This window comes from Pteropus vampyrus, unplaced genomic scaffold, assembly GCF_000151845.1.
Source record: "Pteropus vampyrus isolate Shadow unplaced genomic scaffold, Pvam_2.0 Scaffold199, whole genome shotgun sequence".
Taxonomy (NCBI): Eukaryota; Metazoa; Chordata; class Mammalia; order Chiroptera; family Pteropodidae; genus Pteropus; species Pteropus vampyrus.
In genome coordinates, this window is record NW_011888980.1 from 2,794,391 (window position 1) to 2,821,931 (window position 27,541).

A 27,541-nucleotide genomic window follows, 5' to 3' on the forward strand; every position below is an offset into this window, starting at 1 on the left:
CACATTGTTTATACATCATACACAGAATGTATTCATGCATTTAAGGAACTCAAAACCTACCTTTGCCCAGTACCTAAATGCAATCACCAAAGGAACCAGCTTTGATTCTAGTTTTCCAAGGGAAGTTAAATGATTTGTTGTCAGACAAGCATTTTCATTTCCTGCACTCACTTTACAAAGAAGACCACTGTTGAGGGTATGGGTAAAGGTAAGAAGGAAAAAGACAAAGATAAAAAATGTTACATAGGTATCAAGTACATTTTATGCCAACAATAACTAATTTTATACTAATAATAAATATCTTAAAAATGAAAATAAAGTAAAAAAACTCACGAAATCTTTATGGGTCATTTAAGAAACTGGATTTAAAAGATACAAAAGCTATTTTCTAAGTAAATTTTATTTTTTTAAACTAAAACTTTGTTTTCATATACTAAAACTATTTTAAGGAAATGAAAATAAGGAAAATACTGTAAATTGTTTGTAAAAGAGTTTTCCCAAGAGACGAAAGAATCTGCCCAAGATGGAAGAATCATTAGAGCCTATAAACCACCCATATATAGTGTTGATGGTAATACTTCCAGATAGAGGAAGAGATAAATGAGTGAAGTCTTTATTTATTATTTATTTATTATTTAGCACTGCTAAAAATGCTAAGAAGGATGACAATTTATAAAGGTGATTAGAGCAAGTAACTATTTGATAAAGTTGTTTTTTTACCAAGTTGAAATGGGTCAAAATGCTTTCTTCCTATATTTTTTCCTTTTATTCTTTTATTAAAATACTGTTTTCTTTTGCATCAATTACCAAAAGGATAGGAAGAATGCTAGTAAGTGTGTGAAATTAACCACATAAAGAATTTATCATTCTAGAAGTTGGACATTAAGATTTAGTGAAATACATGTGCTTTGGCAAGTTGATATTTAATATATAAGTAGCTTAAAAAAACAGACCTTTGCTTTTCTTTGCATACCACCACTGGCACCCTAGCATGGAAATCTGCATCAACATCAGTAAAAGAATCTGAGGAAAGAAGAAAAAAATATTAAGTAGGTCAATTAAACCTTTGTTTAAAAACAGAACTAGATAAAGTACAAGTACCTATTGTGGCTTATTTGTTCGGCCTTTTTAAAGACCATTACTAAATAAAACTGAGATGACTTGAAAAGGAAAAAAGTAGTATATTCAAGAATCAAGTAATCACATTAAAACACTTATTTTGAAAACTAATGCATGATTAAAAATGACTACATTATTCAATCAGAATATTTAAATGTTATATGACTAACAATTAGAAATACGGAGAAAACATCCAGAGAAAATCACTTCCAAAGCTACTAAAATATTTGTGGTCAAACAACATACTGACTAAAGGAAGAAAATATGTTTATATACTTAATTCAACAAGAAGAATGAGAAAGACTAATTCAAGAGATAAGGCAGTCTGATGAGGCCTATGGAAAGCATAAAAAGCCATAAATAAAGCCCCAAGCTGGGCATTACCTGGACAACTGACAAATTGACCAGGAACAACCATTTGTTGATTCATTAATCAGGGTTGGGTCACATACCTATTTACCATTTGTAAAGTATTAATTTAAACCATTGAATAAAGTATATCACCCTTTTGTCTTACCCTCAAGAATAAAGTTTACATATTGTGTCTTTTTATTCTTGGTCTGGGACTCATTCAATCTTTATAAACTGTGATACTGCCACCAAGCTAAAAGCTTTACTTACAAAATGGTTATTCTGCATAATAGAACAACTAACAGGACTCTAACTTGCTAATAGTTCATGGGCATTCACTTTGGTTTTCATTTGGATATTATCCATAAAAATAATTTAAAAAACATGACTTCCTATCTCCAAAGTTTTGGAAATGATATATTCAAAATATAGACAAAACAAACACTTAAGAGCAAAGTGTGGAAAGAATTTGGCCTTACCACTGTTCTTTAAACATTCCTGAACGAGTAAGAGAACATCTGGTTGAGACATCTAGAAAAATAAATTGATAAATACATCAAATAATCTATAAGTACTTCTGCTTCACTGAGATAACACATAGTTATCTGAAGTTATTCAAACTGCTTTTCCAAATTAGAAAGCACATTGTTTCCAGAGTAAAGAAATTAATCGTTATGCCGTGCGCACGTCAGTCAGGGACAGAGAAATGAGCACCAAACAAGGATGAGTGCAGGCAAAAGGAATCTACTACACAGTTAACTCCTGATTAACTAATTCCTGAGATAATTAGCCTCTCTGCAAATCTCAAAGTTGTGGCTAGACGGTGTCTAACTGTAAACAATAATCTCTCTCACTCTTAAGACTACTTCAACAGATCGCTTACTCGGTCTCCACTTTAGTCTTGCCTTTCTCCAATCCTTGCTCCATTTAAAATCATGAATTAGATCTAGTCATAGCCCTCCTTAAAACTCTCAAAGGATTCTTAGTGCTCTTAGGTCAAATGAAATTTTTTACCATGGCCTACAGTGTCCTGTATGTTGAGCCCCAACCTACTTCTCTGCCCTAATCTTATACTCTTCCTTCTCCTGGTTCCTTTACCACAGCTATACAATCCTTCCTTTAGCTCTTTGAACAAGTCAAGCTCCTTATTGATTCAGGGTGTTTGCAAATGCTGTTCTCTGTTCTCGAGACACTCTTTTAACCCTTTCACTATCCTTACCCTTTTATCTTTTAGAGCTCAGCCTAAATGTTATCACTTCAAAGGGGCTTTCATGACTCCTGCATCTGCAGATTCCTTATTTTCTGGTTCAGAACCTTATTTCCCTGCATAGCTCTCATAATTAATTACAGGTATGTAATTACTTATCTCCTCCACTAAGTAAGAGCTCCACAAGGGAGGAATCATGATCTCTTTTGTCCTCTAGAATCTAGTATAGTGCCTGGCACACAACATAGACTCAGTGACTATTTGCTAGGTGAATGAATAAGATCAAAATAATTGCTATGCTTGTAAATTACTAACCATAATTTAAGGTTAAAAGAATAGTAAAACCTATTGGTCAGCTGACCATGGAGCCATAGCAGCCAAGGATGGCAAAGGAGGAGGTTGTAAAAAAGAACATCTGCAGGTGGGGGTCAAGGAATTTGTATTTTTAACTAGCAACCTGGGTAAATGGGCATGAACCATGTGCAAACCTGCCTGTGAGAACCAACAGTGGAAAAATGAATAATCTACTAATATGCCTTCCAATTTAAAATCCTGACTCATCAAAAGCTTTCTGAATGATGTTTAAACCAGAAAGCTAGGTTAGGTGTGGTTCTTCAAAAGCATAATTATTTTAACAAAGCAGGTGTATAAAAGAGGAAACACAGGAACAAATTAAGCTTTCAGGTTTCCCAGATGTTTACATATCTATACTGTTTAAAAACTGAAATCTTTTCCTGCCATTGGAAAGTTGACTTTACCAAGATAATTTAATCTTTTTAAGTTAACAGAACCTAAATAACCTCATTAGATTCACATGAACAGACTTGAGTGTTTGAATTATAAAACATTTATAAAGTATGAAAAGCTATAGAATATCAAAAGAAATGCTCTAAAACTGAAGACAGGCAGAACATAAGCTGCCACCATTAAACTTAAACTGTCTTCAAATACCTAAAATATATTCATATGCAGCTCACATTTGAAAAAATTTCTGTATTACGCTGTGAAAATTCCAACATCTCATTTTATACTTACTATGGCTGGAAACTGAACGTCAATGTTTACATCTGAATTTTTGAAACCCAATCTGCTACAGGATGACCCATATAATCTCAGAGAACAATCTAAAAAAAAAAAATTGAATAACTGAAAGTTGTAAATAAAATTAATTGAAAGTTATACCAAAACACTGCTATTTTAGAAATGAAACCGTCAATTAAAACAATACACAAAAGCAAAACAGTATTCAAGACCAGCATAAACATAGGAAAGAGTGACTCTTTGCTCTTGCCTTCATTTTATTTTATTTAACAGGGCAGGCTCCATTGACAGTGGTTTAACTTAAGAGCCACTCTTCATGTCAGTTGTAAAACATGTTTAAAAATTCTTAAATTATCATTTCACATTTTGTGCAGAAAATACTATTTGCTACTTTTTAAGCGCTGAAAATGTTAAGTAAAAAAAAAAATGCCTAACTTTGTTTTACATTTCTAAATTTGATTGTATACTAAAGAGTTAATGCAAACATTTCGCCTTTTAGAAAGCACACATAGGTGTAAATTACAAAGATGTTTCTCTAAACCAATAATCATAAAAATGACCCACAGCTTAAAGTTACTTTTCAATACGAATACTCATTACGTTATAATATAATCCTTTTAGGAAAACTTTTGAAAAATAATTGTATCATGGTTATAATTTAAAATGCTAGGCAACATGTGATTCACTTTTCAGAGGACAATGTGTGTGTATGGGTACCACCTATATTTATTTATGGCATTTTTTTCCTCAATGTTTTACCACTATTGTGCCAAAAAGTTATACCTTCTCAATAGGGAACTTTTTTTTTCTTCTTCAGGTTAAGTCAGGTGATTTCTTAGGACTCTAACAGTTTCCCATGAAAAAAAGTACATTCAATTTTACAATGGAAATCTATAGCAAAAATCATCAATTAGAAATGACTTTTCAGGAACTGCCTACGACACAAAGCATGAGGTACCTATACAATGAAATGAGCAGATTCTCACCCTTTATTTTTATGAAAGTATATATGAATATGAATGATATTTAATAATTTAAATAGTGATTCCAACCCTAGCTGTGATTCAGAACCACTTGTGGAACTTCCTAAAAAATGATTTTCCGTGACTTCACAGACATAACATGGAAAAGAAATTCAACAGTACACAAAATCTATTATAAATTAGTTTACAGAGCTCATTTTAGATGTTGTAATTCTTTTAATGTGGTTAAACAGAATCTTTTTTAGACACAGATAACCTGAAAATGACTCCAGGATACTTCTTCTCTTTAACTCAAAATACTGTATCAATTTAAATAGATAGAAAGGTAAACAAATATATACAGAAGGGTCTCATAGCACCCCAATAATATGGGGCATTTAATTTCAAGTACATAAACATAATGAAATTCACAATGAAAACAGATTTAATGACAATGCACGTAAAAGTTTTTGCTACCTTGGGAGAAGCCAGGAAAAACAAAAACACAAAAAATTAAGAGCTTCAGGACATGGCAAATCAATTTCTATTAGGTGAACATTACTAGTAGGAAAAATGAATGAGGCACTTCAGGTAGCTAAATAGAAAAACAATTCTAGAAAATACCTGGTAACTTGTGTTGGAACACATTTTCCATGATACGTTTAATTTCTAATCTCTGTTCCAAGTTCTCACTGTGTAAGCCAAACTCCTGTACCACTTTGTCAATGGCAGTACCAATTGCGTTTATCTGGGAGGGCGTCGGCGGGGGTAATGTAGTGAGCAACTCTTCCTCTTGCTTCTCCTTTTAAGATCAATGTTGAGATTAAAAATGACTCACATATTTTTTACCTGCTATCATTTACCAAGACAACATTCCGTAGAATACTCTGGAATACTTTTCTTAGTCCTCCCTCACTCTAGCTGTGTTACGTCTTCATCTTACCAAACATACACACACTGCTTTATGCACATCAAGTGATAAGACAGAAGGTAGGAATAAGGAAAAAATATGCAAGGAAAGAACATCAAGAGCAGCAATGACAATTTTTTTGCTTTATTGTTACTGGCATAAAGACATATACTTATCAATGTCCTATCAATGACTTCATTCGTCCTGATTCTGTCCTTAAGGAAATTCACAAGACTACCCAGCAAGACATATCTGACCAGTAAAAAGTATTTTGGCGAAAGTAAATTCAATATTGTAAATAGTGTTATTAATATCAGAGCCTAAAGGAGAGGAAAGTCACAAATTATTGAGAAATAACAACCTATTTGTTTGGGTTACATTAAACTTACCTTAATGTTTTTCTTGTGCCTTTTCTCTTTGATATGCTTATGGGCAAATGCAATGGATTCAATCAAAACATCACAAAGTTTGCAGGTGTACTTTGCTGTAGGGTAGTTTCTTGGTCGCTATAATTTAAAGAGATTTATAGTGACATATATATATACACATATATATATCTCTCTCTCCAAAAATACAGGTCAACCAAAATTAGCTGGAAGATTTCCCCTTCACTTTAAAAATTGTTAATACGTTATTGTCACTCTTCACTATTTCAACAGTCATTTTTATTTAAGTAATTCTATGAAATCAAACTGATTGTCGCTTTTAACTTTTAGTGCTTAAATACTAATAACTACAGAATATCTAATTCATCCAAGCACAGATTTCCAAGTACTAACATAGTTTAAACCAAATGAAGAATTTTAACAAACAATGTTACCCTTTTCAGCCTGTCAATGCAGTCTCTTTTCAGTCGCTCTTCAGCCTGCTGTAAGCCCAGGAGCTCCTTCATTGAAAGCACAGACTCGTCAATCACAGGGCCTTCTAAGTCTCCGTCTTGTTCATTTTCCTCATTTCTAGTCCTCCGTGGCTTCCTAGGTCTGGACCTCTGCTTCTTGTTTTCTTAAGTTAGGGGAAAAATTTTATTTGCAATATAAAACAATATCACTCTGAGTAAAAAGCAGAACTTACATATTTGTTAATTAAATTGTGTGATATCTGAATAATATCCAAACACGAGGCAAAGGAAAGGTATAGCTCTCCCATGGATAAAATGCTTGAATACTCATTAAGTACTTCATTTGGAAACATCAATCCATAGAAATCATCTTTTTGGAAAACTTAAAAATTCTACTTCAATAATACAATTTGATTTTATCATCTCTTCCTAGTATACTGCTGAGCATAGTCAAGTAATGGTAAAAATTACCTCTAAAGGTAAGTATACCTGTAATTCTAATATACCCAGTATACCACAATATATAACATATATGTATCTACTATATTCTAATATACCTGTAAGTTTACCTATTATTCTAATGAAAACTATCCACATTTGCTTTCATTTCTTATAAGGAAACAAAATCAACAGAGCAAAGATAACAAATATATCTCCAGAGAACTCAGAAATCAACTACATTGTTATCTGCAGTGAAAATCCATCTTTAGTTGTAAATTTTGTCTTCACATAATTGGGCCATCGTCCAATATCAAGAAGTCCTAGCCAAAATTTTATTTACTGAGGACAACTATTGCCCATTTTACCTTTACTTTCATTTTAGCATCTTTGGTGGCCTGTACATTGAGCACATTTCAAAGGAAAGAAACAATTAGCAGATGAAATAAGTTTTCTGCCAGTAGACTAATTAATTTGTTTATAGACTGTGCTGTTCTACAATCCTAATAAATGAATTTGTTCCCTTTTTTAAATAAAACTTTTCAACCTGTGAAACTGAAGATGACTGTGGAGTTATCTATAAAAAATTGTTTTAAATAACTTTGATAACTTCCATCAAGGTCTGAAGGTGAAACTATTCAAACTAGTAATGTGAGATTAAAATTAAATTCATTTCCCCAATTAAAATTGTGAGAAATGGGTTGAATAGTTTTCAAGTGAGTTACCAATAAGTAGTCTTTAAAAATGTACATCTACTAAAATGCCCTGCATGAGGCAATTCCAGCCAAGTTTTCAATGGAACTCATTACTTGTATAGCAATTACAATGACTCAGTTGATCGAAAAAAATTTGTCAGAAAAGGTAGGCATAGGATCTCTCATTTAAAAAAGCTATTGCTAACAGCTCTAAAGGAAAAGCAACAAGCATTGTGCTCAAACTGCTATAATATGACTATAATGGAATTCTGAAAACAGTTTCTTTACTACACTGAGTGGCTTAAATTTAAACAAAATTTAAAAAGTATTAGGACAAATAATTTTTTAAAAAAGCAATCAAAATGGATGAAACAAAATACTAAAAGGTAAGTAGTCATTTGAAGAGAAAATTAGTCTACCTTAAAACTTGCTTTTAAATACTCCTCTACTCCCAATTAAATTATCAGTCTTTTAAGGACAGTACTCTTGGTCTGCCTAAACTTTTGAGATAAGCACTTCTTTTAACTATTCTCATTCAATTTGCTAATATTACAAACTCAAAATAATTGCTTCTGATTTCAGAGTTCAGGACAGAAGTTTCTAACTCAGGCAACACCAATTAGAGATTTACACCAATGTGTACAATACACATTAGGAAAGTCCATATTCGCAAAACACTGATATGGAACTAAATTCCTCTTTTTAGTTTCTCCTCTCTCCTGATCACATAGGCTCCTCAATGTAACTATATCTCTTGTCACTTTCTAGAAAGAATGATTTCATTTTCCCTCCAATGAATACAATTAATTCCTTGTTTGTATACAAAGAAGTACATGGCTGCTGAAATTCTGTCTGATGATGATAACAGCAGCTACTATTACAGAGTATCTTACTATGTGACAGATGCAATGCAAGCAGTTTATGTGCATTGCCTCACTTAATCCCTACAGTGATCCTGTCACGGATGCTAAAATTATCCCCATTGTACAGATGGGGAAAATGCTTGTCAAAGAAAATAAGTAACTTGTTAAGGGACACATGACTAAGTCAAAGTAAACAGATTTGAAACAGATTAAAGCATAGATGGAATTCTTAAATTCAGCCTAACAATATAAGAACTAAAAAGAATGAACTAAAATCCCTTTTTGTAGCACACCCATTTACATCTAGAACAGACCGGAACCCAGAAGGCAATAAATACAACCTTCTGAACTGAGTGAGTATCACAGGTCTGCATGGTAAAAACGATCAACAAAATCTCGCTGGAGGGAATTCTGGAAGGTAAGTGGGGTGTTGCTAAAAATTCCCATTACTTAGAGGAAGAATATCTGGCTTATTCCAGGTTTTTTTGTAAGATGAATTCTCTATATACAGTATTCCAAGTTTCCCATATTTTATTTGCATGTGGTCCATTATTCCATTCACAAAGGACATTTGTATTTAAGTGGATGTTTTCTGGCTAATACCATTAATGGCATTATCCAAATACATTAAAATGGTAAACTAGGTTATGTGAGGGATGAAATATGAATGATAATAGAGAAGTGAGAAATAGGTAGTATTAAAAAACAAAGTAGTCTACGGCCATGCTACCCTGAACAAACTCGATCCCGTCTGATCTCGGAAGCTAAGCAGGGTCAGGTCTGGTTAGTACTTGGATGGGAGACCAGCTGCTGTAGGCGTAAAAAATAAAAAAAATAAGGGATTTTAAGCCGACAAGGTCCTTGCAATCTGTGAGGTCGACCAAGGGTTGCCTTGCCTAAAAAAAAAAAAAAAAAAAAAAACCCAAAGCAACTCGGTATAATTTTCATTGTATCTTCTCACATTATTTAATAAGAACATTCCTTATTAAGACATAATTTTGATTTAAGGAAAATTTCGGTCTCTTTAATGAGATCCTTTTTAGGAATCTTTGAGTGCAGTGCAAAGTTGATACTTTAAACTGAATTTCTCTCTACAGTAAGCAATGTTATACAAAAGTTTAATATTTTCTTTATGAAGATTTTCAAGGGATGAAGCCTGAAAAGTCCTTCAATTAGCAACTGTGAAAGCACACACCGTATTTCATAGAAAACATGGGAGCTTTTGAATTGCCTTCAATGAAAAGACAGTAAAAATGTATTTCCTGTTCAAAACCACTTAAAATCAACTTCTTTTAAGACTAAACAAGTATACATAAAAGAGGCTTTAGGTTTATAAAGTTCCTTTTAATATCTTTCTGACTGCAAACTTTTGATCTATAAATTTTTTTTATCATCTCAAGATCAAATCTTTTATAAAAGACCAACTATTGGTAACTTAATAAAAATGTCCAATGTCCCACGGACACAGTAATATATAACTACTTAAATATATACAAACTTTTAAAAAGAAAAACACAAATCAAAAGCCCAGAAATTACCAATGATGTGTTCAGTTTCCCTGTCAGATTCTAAGTCCAATGAGGCTGAGTTACTGGCAGGGTAGCATAGGACACGATTTCAGTTTCATTTCCTCATCTAGCACTGTGCATAAACAAGTCTGGATAAATTTAACCTCTCCGAGCCACAGCTTCCTACTTTCTAAAACTGTGATTCTACTTTGATATATCACGACAGAGCACCCTATCAGATAATTGCTTCGAGGTCTTCCTGGCTTAAAGATTTAAAAGGCAAGGGTTTTATCTCTCCCTATTTAACTCCTTTTTAATACCTCATTCTGTTTTGTCTACTTGATACAAAGCATTTTCTTTTGCTCTTCCTATCTTAAAAAATATAAAACAGTACTTTTCTCCCATTTCATAAGGCCCTCTAAAGACAAAAAAAAAAAAAAAAAAAGACTCCTTACTAAGTATTCTAAATGTCCAGGTCACAAAATACAAATAAATGCCTTACAGGTAACATACATATATATAAAACTGGATGCTGTGAGATAACATGAAGGAAAAGGGCCTTTGGACACCTAGAAAGTACGAATGTTGCCTAAATACACTTAAATTGAAAAATTTTAAAAGTGCTCGCCAGTCTGCAACCCATTCTATATGGCCACTAAATATGGCTTACAAGCCAATAAACTTAAAAGCCCATTTTTCCAAATATAATTTTCTAAGCATAATTTGCATTCCCAGACTAAATAGTTTTATTTTTTCCTTCAATTTTATTTTATTTCATTTCAGTAATTATTGTCCATTAGAGAAAAACAATTTTCTTGTTCATAGAAATCATTGTTACATGGACAAAATCTACTATCCACCTTTTAGAAAAATGTACAAATAATCAATTTGGGGCAATTATAATCAGCACGTAGAGCACTTAGAAATGGGTTTTGGTTTACTGAAACTAAAAGGCAAAGCTTTTATCTGTATTTCTGACTTTCTGAACTTAATGTCTGCAACCCAGTTGCTATGCTCGCTTTTGAGAAAGGAAAAAAATCTCGGACTACCCTCTTCTGGAGACAGATGCTCCTCCACTCAAAGAGATATATCTTTCTGCGGTAGAAAATGTGCAGTCTACATTGTGTTTCAACATTGAATAAGATTTTTTTCAGCCTCGTTCTGTCATTTATATTATGGACACATTCATTATTCAAAAATAAAACTGTGATACACAATTTAGAAATTATATATATACTAAAATTATGATAATCTCCAGAAGGATATGATCACCGCCTTTTGTAAAAAGCACCAATAGGAAATGTTTACTAAAGTGAGCCTTGTAGCAAAGTAAACTTTTAAAGGGACCAATATAACCAACATGTTGAAGTTGCCCAAATATCATGATTGCAATTCTTAAAATAATCACATTAAATGAGCAGAAACTATAAAAAATTGGAACTGCATTGTTGAAAATAATAAAACTCATTTGGATAAAAAAATATATATATTGCTGACTTTTGGGTGGTAACTCGACAAGTTGTATCGCATTACCATGACTTCCTGTTTCCACTTCTGACATGGTTTCCAGGCTTGTCAGGTCTTTATGAAACAGTCGTCTTACAGTTCGGAAGCCTCTTCCGTCTTGCCACCTATATCCATCTTCACTTTCCTGAAAAGAGTCTTTTCTTGGTCGGTTTGTAATAGGAATTCTAGGTCCAGGTTTGAATTCTCTCCAGCTGTCTGAATTACCACCAAGTTCATCAGACAGCCATCTCTTACTTTGATCTTTGTGGTTGTCATTCATCCAAGGAGGCTGGCTGTAAATTGGGTTTTTAAATGCATAGGGATTGCTGGAAACAGCATATGGTCCTTTCCTGGGGGTATTCCCATAGTTCCCTGGTGTTATTTTTTTTTTTGGAAGGCCTTTTTCCATTTTACTGCTATGGCCTTTAGCATAATCATCCATTATTAAATAATCTTGTTGGGGGTGACCCCTTCTGAAATCATCATCATCTGTAGCCCCTCGGTCTTTAACACGCTTTACAAAATAAGGTTTTGCTGCATCTCCCATGGTCTTTGACTTCAATTTTTCTTACTCTGTACCTGAAAGAAAAGTATTCTGGTGAAAAATCAAACTATAACAAGTTATCACACCAAGTCTAAAAATACCACAGATGTGCAAAAGCCTATGAAAAACTCTTTTCCTAATTTCCATCACATACCAATAATTAGTGCATTACACTAGAAGTTGGGAGGTTAGGTCCTAAAAATAGTCTTCATGAAAATTAGTACTTACTATTTAACATGAAGATTAAATGTGTGAATAAAGGAAGTTCCCCAGTCTCAAGAACTGTAGTATAAAATAACGATGCTCATATCCAGTGATTGGCTTTTATCTATATGACAAAAGCGCTTCTCTTAAAAAAAAAACCACCACCCTAATCCCAAGCCTATACTGTTACAAAACTTATCTTTTTTTTTTTTTAGATGGCAATTATTTTTAAGCGTTAATACAAAGTAACCAAAACTTTCTCTGAACATAGTAGATCTCAAAACTCTGCTTTTGTGTCCCTTCTCATCCTGGGGCCTCTGCTCCTTTCACCACTACCGTTCAGAACGACAGGCTTCGATCGCTTGGGCTACAGAGGGGCTGGGCTCGCGACCAAGGCTCTGTAGTCAAAGGGGCTGGGTTTCCGACCAATGGACAACTACAGCTACCCTCCCTAGCCCTCATTCTCCAATCCCAAATAAGTTTGGTTTTGTTATGAATAGCAATTTCCCCTTTTTGATCCTCATCTGATTGCCCATCCCCGATCTGCCTCAGTTTCCATCTTCGAGGCCGGAGGCGGAGAAAAACAAGGCGTCCCCGTACTCCCGGCCACGAAGCCACCGCGGGGACCAGGAAGCAGGAAGTGACCTATCTCCTCGATGGGGTTCTGAGGTCCCTCCAGCCGGCCAGAGGGCCAGGGCCAATTGCCTCCACCCAAAACCCTTCTTCTCCTGCCCTCGCAAGGTCTGACACAAAGTGAAGATGCAGACTCGAAGCCAAGAGCTCAGTCCGGCAGGCCTGGGGACTCCCCGGTCCTCGCAATTGGGGCAAGAAGGCCGACGGAGGATGGAGCCAACGTAACTCTCAGGACAGGTCCGCCCTCTACTCTGGAAACTGGCGAGCGCACCGGAGACCCACCCCGGAGGCGAATCTGGGAGGGACGCGGGGAGAAAACACTCCAAACACTCACCACCTCCACCGCGGTCCTCCGCTTCTTTCTGTCCCGGCTGGGCTCCCTGTCCGTGTTTTCCTTCGGCCCCACTTCCGGCGCTCAGCGCTGTCTCATTGTGCGCGATTGGGAGCCGGCGGTGCCCCCGCTGGAGCGCTCCGCTGCGCACGCCGGAAACGCGAGCCCCGCCCGGCGGGCCGCCTACCGCCCCGCCCTGCCTCCACAGCGCCCCGCCCACTTCCGCCGCCGTCGCCAACACGCTCGCGCCCTCCAGAGGTCTGGCGTCGAATCCCGCCAGGGTTCTGTTCCTGCTGGCTCCAGTTCGTTTCCTAGGCTCCGAAAGCATCGGGGAGTCCTGGGGAGGAACCCTCTGTTTTCCAAGAGAGACGCAGAGCTCGCGGTTGGGGCGCAGCCGCGTGCTGGGGTAGGCTCAGAGGCTCGGCTTTGCCCTGGATGTTCCTGGTCCCGTCTAGGACTAGTTAAGTCTGAGTCTGAGGCTTCCTAGCTCTCTTTGCTAGTTCTTTCGTAGTTCTGAGTGATTTAACATCTCATTGAGTTCTTAAGTTGCTTCTCCTCTAGAAATGCCAGCTTTTACGCATCCCGTGTTCAATACCCAGCTCTCAGTGTGGTCAAGGGAAATGCTATGCTTTTTTCTTAGATTGTGTATTTTATTTAAAATGCAACCGTGTTTTAAAGATGAATTGCAAAGAAAAGTCAGGGAGCGTCATACTCGAATTTTTGAACGAAGAATGCACACTTGGAAGTAGCAAACGTTCTAGAGCGTTGAGAAAATGTGACCGTTTTGATTTCTCTACTTTCGAAGAGAATTTAAATTTAAATTTACGAGATTCTGAGGGGCAGTGGTCTTAAAAATAATTATGAACACATAAGTACTGGCTATTGCCAGGCACTGTTCTGAGGACTTTACAAATATTGTCATTTAATACAACAACACCACTAGGAAAATATCCCCACTTTAAAGATGAGGAAATAGCATTTATGGTGAAGTAAATGGCACCACTGGAATCCAAACCCTAATGTTGCAAGTCTGTTCTAACAATGTCTATACTAATGGTGTTTTAAAACATGTTGCTACAACTTTTGTGTAATGTCATATCTAGATGCTTTGGTTCTGAAAATACATGAAAAGCCCAAAATCTATTTTCACAGGCAGATGATGAACCATAATAGAGTCCAAAGGGAGCGTGGCGATACATGATTACATTTATTATGGGATAGCAGCATTGACACATCCAGTAGAGTAATTCTTACACAGAAGATGTAGTTTAGGAAAAGTTCTAGAGGAGCAGGTGAAGATACATCTTTTTAAGGATTTAAAATATTTTTTATTTGCATTTTTTCAGTGTGTTTTTCAAAGCTTAACTTCAGTTACAAACTTGCTTTTTTAGATTGTTTAAAAGAAAGACTAAAAATGGAGTCACTTGTGCTAAACCCTACCAAGACTTAATACCTAACCTAATTATAGTTTTGACCTCTCTCAGGAGTGGATTTTTAATCCAGTCAGTCTGGAATTTCCTAATTAACACTAGTAAGATAATATGCTTGATAAGACCCACTGCCTTCCCCTAAGGGAAGATGACGTTGCTTAAAATAATCCACTATTTTAACTTGCTTCTCCTCCCTCTTTCTGCTTATAAAAACCTTTCATTTTGTACAACTCCTTGCAGTGCCCTTTTAGTTGCCAGATGGGATGCTTCCTGATTCATGAATCGTTTCAAAAAGCCAATTAGATTTTCAAGTTTACTTGGTTGAATTTTGTTCTTTAACCCATACCCCAAAGAGCTACTGTTCCTTTTTGAATTCTCCCTCTGAGACCCATTTCTGAAACTGGGACTCAGTGGTCTCTGGTTCTGCTTCTACTTTGCTTTGATCTTGGACAAGTTATCTTCCCTCCTGGGCCTCAGTTTCTCTAACTGTAAGCGAAAGACAAAGAATGTGAAACCAAAAGTGTACTATTCTTGACTGATTATGAACAGTTCAATTCTAGTCATTGAGTAACTTATTTTGGGGTGTGAATTTTTATGTTTACAATTTTTTAAATAAATTTACAATTACTTGTTTTTATTGATTATTTTAAATCTAAATTAAAAATGAAATTTTATGTATTTTGGGTTTTTTATGTTTAGATTTATCTTCTATTTGTGGTTCTAAATTTCTCTTTGTAATTGTGCTATAAACTTAAAAAATATGTAGATTTAAAAAATCAAATCTATTTAAAGAAAATGATTAAAAATACTGAGAGATGGAAAAAATGAAGATGATATTCATATGACTGAACTTTGAGAAGCCTTAGACCTAAAGGAGAGAAGAGAAAATGCCCAGGGTTAAACATAGGCTGCCCAACGTTTAATCATTAAGGAAAATAAGAGAAGCCAATAAAGAAGACCAAAAAAGGAGGGAATTCAGTGCTAAGAAGGACTTTAAGAGAATATAGCATGTAAATCTTTTTGCTGAGGTGCTCTGGTGTCATGAATGCCAAATGTACCAAAAATGCTACTCAAGACATCCAGGGATTCACTTGAGAGGGGAGGGTCCCCAGCCAGCCTAGGTGAAGGCATTTAACTAATGACATTAACACAGTGACTAAAATTCCCAGGAGCGATCCCTGTTAACCATCATCTGTTGTTTTAGAACTATTCTCTGCTGGGCCAAAGAGGTGGAAGTTGAGAAGGGAATGGGAAAAGTGAAGTATTTAGAAATTAGACATGATAGGAGTGGAGGAAAGCTTTGAAATTCAGTGAGAGAAAATCGAGTCTAAATTAAGGGTTATACCAACTGTATATAAGGAGAAAATATGGCTTGAAGAAGAATAGTCTTCAATAAAGAAAATAGAGTAGAATTTGATTAAATAGAAATAGTACACAAAACTATAAATGGCCCTAACCTTGAACTGTTCTGGTGTTTCTGAACTGGTATGCTTTATACCCTGGATGTGGAACAGGCGAAAGTGTCTCCCAGGGACTACCAGATAAAACAGTGTGTCCCAGGCAATATTTGGGACATATTTACACTAAAAAAACTGTTTACCTGAAATTCAAATTAAACCAGGCATCCTATATTTAATTAATTAATTAATTAATTTTCTTGCCTAAATTGGCTAGCTCCAATATCTCCTGGAGCCTTTATGCACTCTTTGTAAGGATCCACTCAGTCGAAGATTATTTGCTGGTTCTGATTGTCATGCTGTCTTCTTGCAGTGACCATATAAAAAGTTCCCTTTCTCCCTTGTCTCCCATGTCATGTTAAAGAATATCAAATCTACGGAAAGTTTGCAAGAAATATACAATGAGTATATACTATTTATAACTCACCATTAACATTTTGTCATATTTTTTTTCCTTTTCCTCCCTCTTCCTCTCTTTGTGCATGTGTGTATTCTTTAGTTGGACCGTGTAAGAGTTAGTTGCAGACATCTGGACATCTAAACTCCCAAACCCTCAGCAAGTATTTCTCAAAAATGAGAATATTTTCCTGTATAACCACAATGCAATTACCACACTTAAGACATTTGGCCATTTAATAGTGACAAAATACTATTTTCTAATATGTAGTCCATATATAAATTTCTGCAATTGTCCCAGTAATAGTATACTTTTTAATTTAGCACATTTTATTCATTATTTGAGCTAGAATCATGCATTGCATTCATTTTCATGTATTTTTAGTGTTCTTTAATGTAACACAGGCTGCTAATCTTTTTTTTTCATTCATGATGTTGACATTTTTTAAGGGTTTAGGCCCATACTTTTGCAGTTGTCTAATTGTTTCCCCATGGTTAGACTTACGCTAGACATTTTTTGGCAGGAATATTACATAGGTGATATTGTAGCACACATCTCAGTGTGTCACCACAAAGGATATATGATGTGAATATGTTTTTTAAATGATAAGTTTGGTCATTTATTTAGGTATTATCTACCATATTTCTCCATTATAAAGATTCCTGTTTCCCTTAGAAATTAATAAGTAAATTGTGATGTAATACTTTGGGCTATGTGACTGTTCTGTTCCCTCATCTTTCTCCCAATGGTTTTAGTATCCATTGATAATTTTCTCCTTAAATCAAATATTCCTGTGGTAGTTGTGAAATGGTAATTTTCTATTTCTGTCATCCCCTATATGTTTATTAGTTGGCAGCCTTCTATAAAGGAGGGCTTTTATTTCTCCTAATTCCTTTGAAATTTCTTTATAATAGCATGGACTCATGGATTCTATTTTATTAACTGTGTTATAATTCATTCCTGTCATGATCTGTTTTGATGCTCAAATTGTCCCAGATTTGGCAATTGGCAAACCCCTTAAACCGGTTCTTATATTTTCTTGATGTATCTTCCTCAGTTTAGAGCACTTATTTTCTGGCACAAGATGTTTCAGGTTCACCTTGAAATTAGGCATTTTCCCATAGGGTTTCCCATAGGGTTTCCCATAGGGTTTTGTGTTTGGAAAGCAAGACCTGGGTGCCATGTGTGCACATTGTTCTGAGCTATTAGTTCCTCTCAATGGATAGAACTAGTAAACATGTTTTAAAAATCATGAATTCATAATGACGCCTCTAATTGATACTCAGTTCAATAGAATAGGATTCTTCTTCTCATTCTGCCATTCCATATTTCTCCTTTGTTACCCCACAATGAACTCCGTGCTTTCTTCAAACATCAATATGTTCACTCATTTGCTCAATCCTGCAATACATATAAAACAGTCTCAGAATTGCCTCACCAGCATTACTACCTGAAACAAATGTAGCATATAAAGTCCAAGATTTTTTTGTCCTGAAATTATATCCCACTGAGATAGTATAGTCAAATCCTTTGTGTTCAAAAGTGTTTTGGTTAATTATTTTTTTCTTTTCAGTTGTGTTAATAATCAAGTTTATTCATTTTTTTTCCACTTTCAGGTCCTCCTACATCTCCCCCCACCCCCAATTCTGGTCGATTTAATTTTATTTTTTTGAATATGTAAAATGCTAACATGGCTCAAAATCCAAAACTATATAAAACAGTATATTTAGACAGGTCCCCCTTCTATCTCTTCCATTCTATTCCTCCAGCCCTCATAGGTGACCAAATCCATTTGTTTCTATGTTTAGCTTTTTTAAAAAAATAAAAATAAATGAATAAATATGTATCTTACCTTTATCATACGAAATGTAGTACTGTACATATAATCTTTGTACTTTTTTTCATTTGATAATTTTTTTGGAAGTCAATTTATGTAATTTTATATAAATCTTTTTTGTTTTTTAGTTTTCCGGCTGTATAGTACTCCATTGAGTAAATACGCCATAGTTTATTCAGCCAAACTCCTAGATATGGGTCTTTATGATGTTTCCAACATTTTGCAGTTATAAGTAATGTTGCAATGAATAACCTTGTATGTGTGTGTTTTCTTGTATTGTTAGAGGTATATTTTCAGGGTAAATTCCTAGAAGTGAGATTTGGAGGCCAAAGTTTGAATGTAAATGTAGTTTTGCTAGATATTGCCTAATTCCCCTTGATAGGAGTTGTATCATTTTGTAGTGGATGAGAGTGTCTTTTTCCTCAAAATCTGTTCAACAGATTGTTTCTTCAAGAGTTTACATTTTTGCCATTCCAATGAGTGAGAAATAGCATCTCAGATAGTTTTAACATGCACTTCTCTTCTTATGAGTAGAGCATGTGTTCTTATATCCTTTTCCTTTTAAAAGTAGATACAAAACTTTGATGATAATACTTGAACGAAATCTTTTATCTGTCCTACAATAAAATGAAACAAAACTTTTCTTCCTAAAGAATCTCCCTCTGGGTGGTTTTGTATACACAAGGAAAAGTTTTATAATGTATTAGAGGGCAATGACTTTCAAGATAAAGCATTATTGTGTAACAATATTGCAAAACAGTTTGATACGTGAAGTTAAAAGAAGCATTATTTGAGTAGAATAAGTTGTGTGTTTTCTTGTGCAATTTAGAGAAAGGTTAATAATAATGTCTGTATTTGCTGTATCGCTCCATTACTTAAGGCTCTCTTTAATCCTATAGGGTATATTGGGCAAAAGTTATTACCCCATTTTATAGATAAGAGAACTGAGATTAAGAGAGGTTTGGAGACTTACCCATGGCCATGTGACTAGTAAGTGGCCAAGTCAAAATTAAAACTCAGGCTGTTTGACACCTAATCCAATATTCTTTAAGTAACTAAAGATTAAATACTGCATTATGAATTTACACACTGGGCATTTGTGTTTTTATGGTGGGTCAGAATTAGAGTTTTTTCTTGTACATTGATGAAAAGTTTATTAAAAATATCAATTATTTTGATTATGAACGACTAAATTAACAGTGTTTATTAAATGTTTTTTTCTTCTGATTTTGGGCATACTCAGTGACTCAGGCTAAACTTTATTGACATCAGTGGAGATGCCAACAAAAGTAGGGATAAAGTGTAAATAAACAGAGGTTTCATTTAGCATTTTCAGCTTTCTCAGGGATTCCTGTCAACTTTCCTTAAATGACTTCCAAGTGCTTTTGAGATTCCATCATGTGGTCCACAGTCCCCGAGGAACCTGGTTCTTCTCTGCCTTACAACTTCATATTGCCCATTCTCCCCAGTCTTTCTTTGCCTTAGCCACTCTTTGCCTTTTAGTCCTCATACCTGCTTTTCTAGGGCCTTTACACATATTCTTCTTCCTGGGATGCTTTTTTCTCCTTTCTTCACTCAGTTAATGTCTTCTCATCTCTCAGTGCTAAGATCAAGCATTACTTATTTGAGAAGATTCTCTGATCTCCCTACCTGGGCCAATCTCTCTGTTGGATTCTCTCATAATACCATGTGCCACTTCCTCATAGCATTCCTCACAATTGCAATTTTAGAAATGTTTGTGTACTTATTTGATCAATGTCTGTTTCTCCCATTAGTGTGCAAGTACCAGGAGAGCAAGAACTCTGGCTTTGCTCACCATAGTGCTCTGTAGCCCAGCTCAGTGCCTGGCACATAGTAGGAGTTCAACCAATATCAATGATAAGTGATGGTGTGCATGGCAATTCCCTCAGCTTGGCAGGCCATTTTCATAACTTTGCATCTTCTTTAGGTCTTTTTTCACTTTTCCATATTTGCTTGTGACATTTTGAGCCTTTAGTAGATGTATGTATGCTTGATCACATTGCCCTCTTGGTCCTACTTCTGTATGAATACTCTCAAACACAAACCTGACACTTACTTACCACCCACTTCTAAGCCTTAAAATGGGTTTAGGGATTTTGATGAGAATTTGATGAGTTGTCTCCTCCGTCACTACACAGCCTCCCATCATTTCACTGACTCTTCTTTCTCTCCCTCAATTTTTTCTTCCCTCCCGACTCTTCTTCCTCTTCTATTTCAGGAATGCCATAGACATATCATCCTACACAGACTGATTTTGCAGAAGCCGTAGTGCCAACCAATATCCGTGATCCCATAGGTATTCCCCTTCCTCAAGTGGTCCGACCTGGGTCTTTTCCCAACAAAGATGTACAAGATGAATTCTAGTGCCAGCTTTTGAAAGTAATAATAAATGATACAGTTTCTTTGTGTTATATTAGAGTGAGATCATTTCTGGTCAAGATTGAAGGATGTCCAGTGCCCTAACCCATGCCATTTGGGGAGAGATTGGTGGAGGGAGGATTAGAGGAAGTGTGAATAATGAATAACTTTCTCATACTTCTTGAGAACTATTTCTTCTATCACAGTCCTATTACAGGTCTTTCCTAAAATTGCTTTCCAGATACCCCTTTCTCTCCTTATTTCTCTCCTCAGGCAAAATAGTAGAAAATATTACATTTTCAAGAGGACACTTGGGCAAAATCAGATTCAGGACAGGCCATTCAAATTTCTGGAATCACCAGTTTGGACCTGCAGCCAGTTCAGGGAGTCCTGACTTTACTGTACCATCTTCCTTTTGCAAACGCTTGAACATGTCTGAGTTTTTGAAGTGGGTATTTCTGCCATCCTTGGTTCTTCTTTCAGGTTTAATTGCATTTCTTTACCCAAAACTATCCCGTACAAGCATTTCATGTGATGTCACTTCAGAGTTTGAGGTTTTAGTGCCTACCCTGAGAACTTTATTTTTATTCTGTACCAAGCGTTCATAAGATTAAGCCTTTATTTAGATAAATTAGCAACAGCAACAATAAACTGCCATCTTACTTTGCTCCAGCAGTCACTGAGCATTTTTTGTGTGCCAGCTGTACCATGGCGGTTACCTGCATTACCTCAATTTCTTACAACTGTCCTTTGAGAAAGATTGGCAGACTATTATCCCCAAAATATAGGTCAGAAACTGGGACTTAGAGAGGGTAGGAAGCTTGTCCTAAGGCACATAGTTATGAATAGAAGGATTTGAACCTCTGACTCAACACCGAAGCCTGTGAGCCTAAATGTCAGACTATTTACCATGGCTGGCAGAGAGGGATGGGAGAGGAAAGAAAATCCGTGTTTTGTTAAGACAACAAATATGTTTACAGATTTCTGTAGAAACAGTGAAATTTCCCCATAGGAGTCAAACAAGAAGAGACAGTAATTCCTAAAAACACATTGGTGAACTTGGTGAACTTGGTTCTGCCATAGCTGCAGTGAACTCTGGATTTCACTCATCAATGTCTTACTTTTCTCTTGTCAGCATCTTTTTGTTACTCATTAATCAAAAAGCCTCATCCAGCTTTCTTTTGGAATAACTTTTTATAATTTTCTAGAAAAGCTTCTCTGCACTTTTTCTTAGGATTTTTTCCCCCACAAATGGTAGTATTCCTAAGTTTATATTATTCCAGACATGAGAGAACCAAGGTCAGAAATCTTCATGGGATTTTTAAGGTTATTTACTTCTTCCTACCCCTAACACACACACACACACACACACACACACACACACACACACACACACACACACACACACATTGCTTTTGTGTAGTCATTATTCAAAATATGGACGTAAAAACTCTTGGCTTCAGGCAGTCAATAATTAAGATGACTTCAAAATATGTTGAGTGTGTGAGAGTGGGGAGGGGGTCAGCTGCAGTTTCAAGGAAGAGCACACTGTGAACCAGTTCTGGAGCCTGCTTAAAGGCCACAAAGGTTTATGCAGCAGGAGGGCTAATGACCTCCTCTGTCCTAGAAAAATAGAGTGACTCAGAATACAGATGTTCCACCTACCCCTGTATTTGTAGTTATGAGCGGGCTGTGCAGTTCTCAGGGAGTCTTTGAATCATCTGTTCTTATATTTTCTCATGCTGCTGCTCTTTTTAGAACAATCTAGGACATGTCAGCTAAAAAAATGCACCAGTTGCTTGCAAAGAGAGAATGGCTTTTTATGTAGGGGTAGGGACACACAGAATTCTCTTTCTCCCTCTGCTTGGAAACATGATCGGGAGAATGAGCTAATAGTTCTAGAGAAATATGAGTTCTGATGTACCCAGATACCTGGAGAACATCATGAAGTAAAGGCAGTTTAATGTAACTTTTAGCTTTAGTTCTGGTGTATATAAAATTAGGAAGATGTGATAATTTTACTTTAATAAATACTAACATAAAGGAGTTGAACAAGAGAAACCTGAATTTGTGGACAGCCTCATAAAGTAAAACAAACAAACAAACAAACTGAGTAGCTCTTGCAAAATCATTTTTGGTACAATGTGTCCCAGGGCTGTGTCACTCCTGCTATTTTTTCCATCTTCATAGGAGTGTCCCAGTCGAAGCAGACCCTGGATTCAGGTAAATAGGTGGAACTTCATGTCAGATGAGTTCCTGGATCACCCTGGCATAGGACAAAAGGCCTTATTTTATTTTTTCAAGTATGTATCTGTACAAGGCATCTGTGAGGCACTAAATCCTGGTTTCTAGTCTAATCTATTACTCCTTCAATTCCTGGGATTCTGGGAGGGATAGTGAAAGCGAAAGCAACAGTATTAGTATCCCATGATTTTAAAAGCAAAAATAAGGACTTCATAGGAATACTGCTCAAATGTTCCTCAAGTACAAGTTCATGGACTGGTTAAAGGAAATTTTCATCAGTTGGATAAAATGAAAAACAAGCAGGGAAGTGAGGTTTGTATAAAGCCAAATGTAATTAATTTATAAGGAAAATTTTTGAAGAATGTATCTCTTACATTTTTTATTTTTAAAAGGCAATTTTATGGTGCTTTGGAGGGATTGAAACCTTTATTCTCTACCCTTTCTTTGCTGCCCCCTTTTCTGTGAAGGAAATCAGAATATGTTACTCCAAAATATACCTCTTTGACAGAAAAATTATTTTGAGGTGAAAGCAATTAAGAAGCAGCAAATGCAGGAAATGCTCCCCCTTTTATTGCCTACATGCAGGGTATAAATTCTCGTTTTATTCAAGATAGACTGTTATTAGCCCAGAGACACCAGAGGAATCTGCAAACAAACTTCGCTTCATTAGTTTCCTTCCATATATTTACCTTCACACAGTTTGCCATGCTTGGAAGCTTAAAACTGCTTTCCTTTGTTCTGTAATTTCTCTGGAAATTTGTTCTTGGTTGAAAATGCTATCTAAGCAGGAGTTCTAAGCCACTGCTCTGACTTACTCTTCATTGAGCTTTCCCCATTGATGTGTACTACTGCATGCTTTATTTTTCTCTTGTTAATCTGTTTTTCTTTTCTTTCTTTTCTTTCTTTCATTCTTTTTGTTGTTGGTGGTGGTGGTGAAGAACTGTAGTGGAAAACCTAAGGTAGGAAAAGAAGCTCAAGAAACTGAGACCCAGATGGGGATCAAAGTGTATTCTCAGGACCACTTTTGTCCTGGGCTGGGCGATGCCCTAAGTCTAGTACAGAGGGCAGCCTCTTTTTCACTCCCCCATAACCAAATTCATCCAGGTCTATTCTACAAGGTCAGTCTGACTCATGCCCAGTCACAGGCTGAGGAAGTGGAGCAAAGAGAATTGTGGATTGCTAAGTAGGCCTTGCCTAGTCTACTTAACCACACAAAGGAGCAGTAAACTCTCATTCAGGACCTTGCCCACCAGTGAACCATGCCTTGTGAATGTCAGCACTTATCAATCAGATGCAGTGCTTGTATTTTGGATAGCAAGAATGTGGAGTGGAAGCTTTCTTCCCAGTCTTGGCCTAGAGGTGGAAATGTTGAAAGAAGAGCCTGCCTTTATGTGCCAAAATGGGGTGCGCAGGGCTTTGAGTTGCCCTGATACTTTCATTGCATCTGCTATTGCTGGATAGCTAAGGGTTGGAGGGAATTGTAGAAAGAAAGGCGTTCTTAGTTCTACAATCAGGCTAAGAGAGATTTTTTTTAATTAAAAAAATTAAATTTGGTAAAATACATATAACATAAACTTTGCGGTCTTAACCATTTAAAAGTGTACAGTTTAGTGGTGTTAAGTGCATCTATGTTATGCTACCATCATCACCATCCACCTCCAGAATTTTTTTATCTTCTGAAATTAAAACTGTACCCATGAAACAATAACTCTTCCATCCTCCCTCCAGCTCCTGACAACCACCGTTCTACTTTCTATGAATTTGACTATTCTAGATACCACATAACTGGAATCATACAGTATTTTTGTGACTAACACTTAGCATGTCTTAAAGGATGATCCATATTGAAACATGTCAGAATTTCCTTCCTTTTCAAGGCTAATGTTCCATTGTATGTATTTAACTGATCATTTTTCTGAGAACTTGAGCCAGACCCTCAACGTGGCAGCTGGTACCTGTTGCAGTAATAATTCCGGCCTAAAAATGCACAAACTGCCCTGGCCTAAAAATGCACAGACAGTCCTAGCACCTTTCTGAGCACAGAGTCAGAGAATGAAAGAAGATATAGGATAAATTCTTTATCTCAACTGAGAATCAGAGTTACAGCAACCAAGGAGATATGGGAGTGCCTGTCAGTCACTGGGCACCTTGAAATGTCAGTCACATTTCAATGGCTCCTCTCAAGACCCGGCCATTGGAAGTTTGAATGTGGATGGTACCTCTAACCTTTGGCTTGCTCCTAAAAGTGCCTTTTGTGCCACTGGGACCCATGATCCTCTGTCTTTCTGCTTTCAGGATTGTGTACTTCAGAAGAAGATTCCTACTGTATGGCAAATCTGAGTGGGAGAAAATGTTGAACCTTAATGTCTTTGGACTTTAATTGACCAAAGTCAAAACCTTTCATCTTTGAAAGTCAACCTCTCTTTGGAAATGTCACCATTGAGGTGAGTTCATGTTAAAATTTGGGTGTTTTTGTTTTGCTATCTTTGCATTATTTGGAATATTTTAGATTTTCACCCAGTGCGCATTGTGAGATCTCTGATGAGTAATGTTGAGCATTGAGTGGGAACATCATTTGAGATGAAAAATGGAAAAGGCAGTGAATTTGGGCCTACAGTGTATATGGCCTCAGAGTTGTCTTAATATTCTGTTTTGACCGGTTTCAGAGACTTCTGGGGCAATAGCTGAGCTACCTACTTCATAGCCTTCAGAAGCGGCCAACAGGAACAGGTGCAGGGAGTAGAGGCCCAACCTCATCTACATAGACAAGGCGCTTCCTTGATAGACTGCTCTGCATCTGACTGGCATTGGGTGTGGTTGTGAAATAATGATATTAAATAGAAAGAAAGCAAAAAAACCTTAAATAACTTCCTTTTCTTGTGCCAGAACGTTTTCCCCAAGATTTAGCCTGCAGTGAGGGTCTTTATCTTCTCTAGTTTGCTTTGTACTTTTGAAAAAGTGATTTGATTCTAACATTATATGGTTCCTATTGATATCTCTGTTTTTGATGTCAGAATTTGACTTTCAGAAATGGTGTTGATTTGAGTGGAATTATAGCCAGTGATTTCTAAGAAGTGTTTGTCTCCTCATAAGAGAAGTCCATTTGTGCTGCTATAACAAAATACCACAGGCTGGGTGGCTTATAGACAACAGAAATTTATTTCTCAGAGTTCTTGGGGCTGGAAATCTGAGATGAGGGTACCAGCATGGTTGGGTGAGGGCTCTCTTCCAGGTCGCAGACTTCTATTAATCCAATTCTTCAGGGCTCCACCCTGATGACCTCCCAAAGGTCCCATCTCCTAATAACATCCATCACATTGGGCATTTAGTTTCAATGTATGAATTTTGGGGGGACATGAACATTCAGTCTATAGCAGGAGGTATATGTTAAAAACCAGGTGGTGGCCTGCAAATGAAAATGTGCACTGCCCAGGAAAAAAGGTATCACAGTTTTAAAGCAAAACGAACATTGCAAATACATTTTCTCGTCCATTTCTAGAGTGGCCTCCATCATTCTCTTATTTATACAATAAATATTTATTGTATATATATATATGACAGGCATATATATGACAGGCATTCCTCTAGATACTTGGGATATGTCTATACCCTTGTCTCATTCTCTCTTTCCTTTGACTTTCTCCTTCTTTTCCTCTTTTCTTCCCTTTGTTTCCAACTGGAAAGAAGGGAAATACCTTGCCAAAGACCTGAATCCTGGAGTACTCAGTGAGTGGAGTGAAAGGGGCAGGTGGAAGAATCCTTTGTGAGATGGTTCCTGGGAAAACCAAGCAATATCACCTAGTTTGTTTTTCAGGATATTGTGAAATACAGTCTAATTTTTGAAGTATTTTTTTTAGAAATTTCACTTAATCCAAAGCAAAGCAAGAAGACCATGGTAGGTATAGTTTTTGAGAGTCTATTTTGCAGTAAAACAGACAAGTAAGCAAATAGTACACATATACTTTCTCTTTTTTACCGAGTCCAGAATTCTTTTTCCTCCACATTAGATGGCAGTAGAGTTAAAGAAAACCATCCAAAGCAGCTTTGGTGCATTTTCCACAAAGCTAAGGATGAAGAAAGAGTCAGAGCAAAATCTGTATAAAGAGAAAGTTAAATTATGACATATGACTCTCTACCATGTCACATGCTCATTTCAGCAAAATGTGTCTGGGGCAGAATCTCTCTTTTTCTCTCCACGTTGTTTCTCTATAGGGTAAGTAGAGAATGAGAGATTTCTTAAATCTAACTCCTAATACATCATGTAACTTTTGGTTGGCAAGGCGAAGCTTTTAATTTGAACTTATACTTAAAAATAACTCCTGGTGTGTGTGTGTGTGTGTGTGTGTGTGTGTGTGTGTGTGTGTGTGTGTGTGTGTGTGTGTGTGTGTAGAGAGAGACAGAGACAGACAGAGACAGTGATAGAGACAGTCTTTTTCCTGCCACTCATATCAGTTATGTTTCAGAAGACATTTAATGTGAAAATTGGAAACCCTGAGGAAGTCAGCTCTTCAGTGGTTTTCAAATGTTTTGGAATAAATTTAAGAATAATGTCAAGATTCTTACAATAACAATACAAATAATAAATATATGGAGGAAGGAGATAAAGTAAATGCATTAAACTGTTAGCAACTGGTGAATCTGGGGAGA

At 36.2% G+C, this 27,541-nt stretch overlaps 1 protein-coding gene, 1 long non-coding RNA gene and 1 pseudogene across 9 annotated transcripts in view; 2 read left to right on the top strand and 1 right to left on the bottom strand.

Annotated features, from left to right (window-relative positions):
• ZCCHC6 (zinc finger CCHC-type containing 6) overlaps nt 1-13,291 on the bottom strand; it is a 51,961-nt gene extending 38,670 nt beyond the window's left edge. For 5 of the 8 annotated variants that reach the window (XM_011372076.2, XM_023537777.1, XM_011372075.2 and 2 more), the window contains exons 1-9: nt 13,154-13,291; nt 11,466-12,017; nt 6,411-6,592; nt 5,980-6,096; nt 5,305-5,482; nt 3,713-3,801; nt 1,950-2,001; nt 954-1,023; nt 61-187 (exon numbers count right to left, since the gene is read on the bottom strand). In XM_011372076.2, the coding sequence (XP_011370378.1) occupies nt 61-187; nt 954-1,023; nt 1,950-2,001; nt 3,713-3,801; nt 5,305-5,482; nt 5,980-6,096; nt 6,411-6,592; nt 11,466-11,985 (1,335 nt within the window). In that variant the 5' untranslated portion in view covers nt 11,986-12,017; nt 13,154-13,291. The other 3 variants (XM_023537775.1, XM_023537776.1, XM_023537779.1) reach the window with 3 other exon arrangements.
• LOC111746735 lies at nt 9,138-9,243 on the top strand (annotated as a pseudogene).
• Nucleotides 13,292-23,102: 9,811 nt separating the features above from the next.
• Nucleotides 23,103-25,791, top strand: LOC111746716. Its single transcript, XR_002783243.1, has 3 exons — nt 23,103-23,206; nt 25,190-25,338; nt 25,561-25,791. It is a non-coding gene; the product is annotated as an uncharacterized LOC111746716 (long non-coding RNA).
• The last annotated feature ends 1,750 nt before the right edge of the window (nt 25,792-27,541 follow it).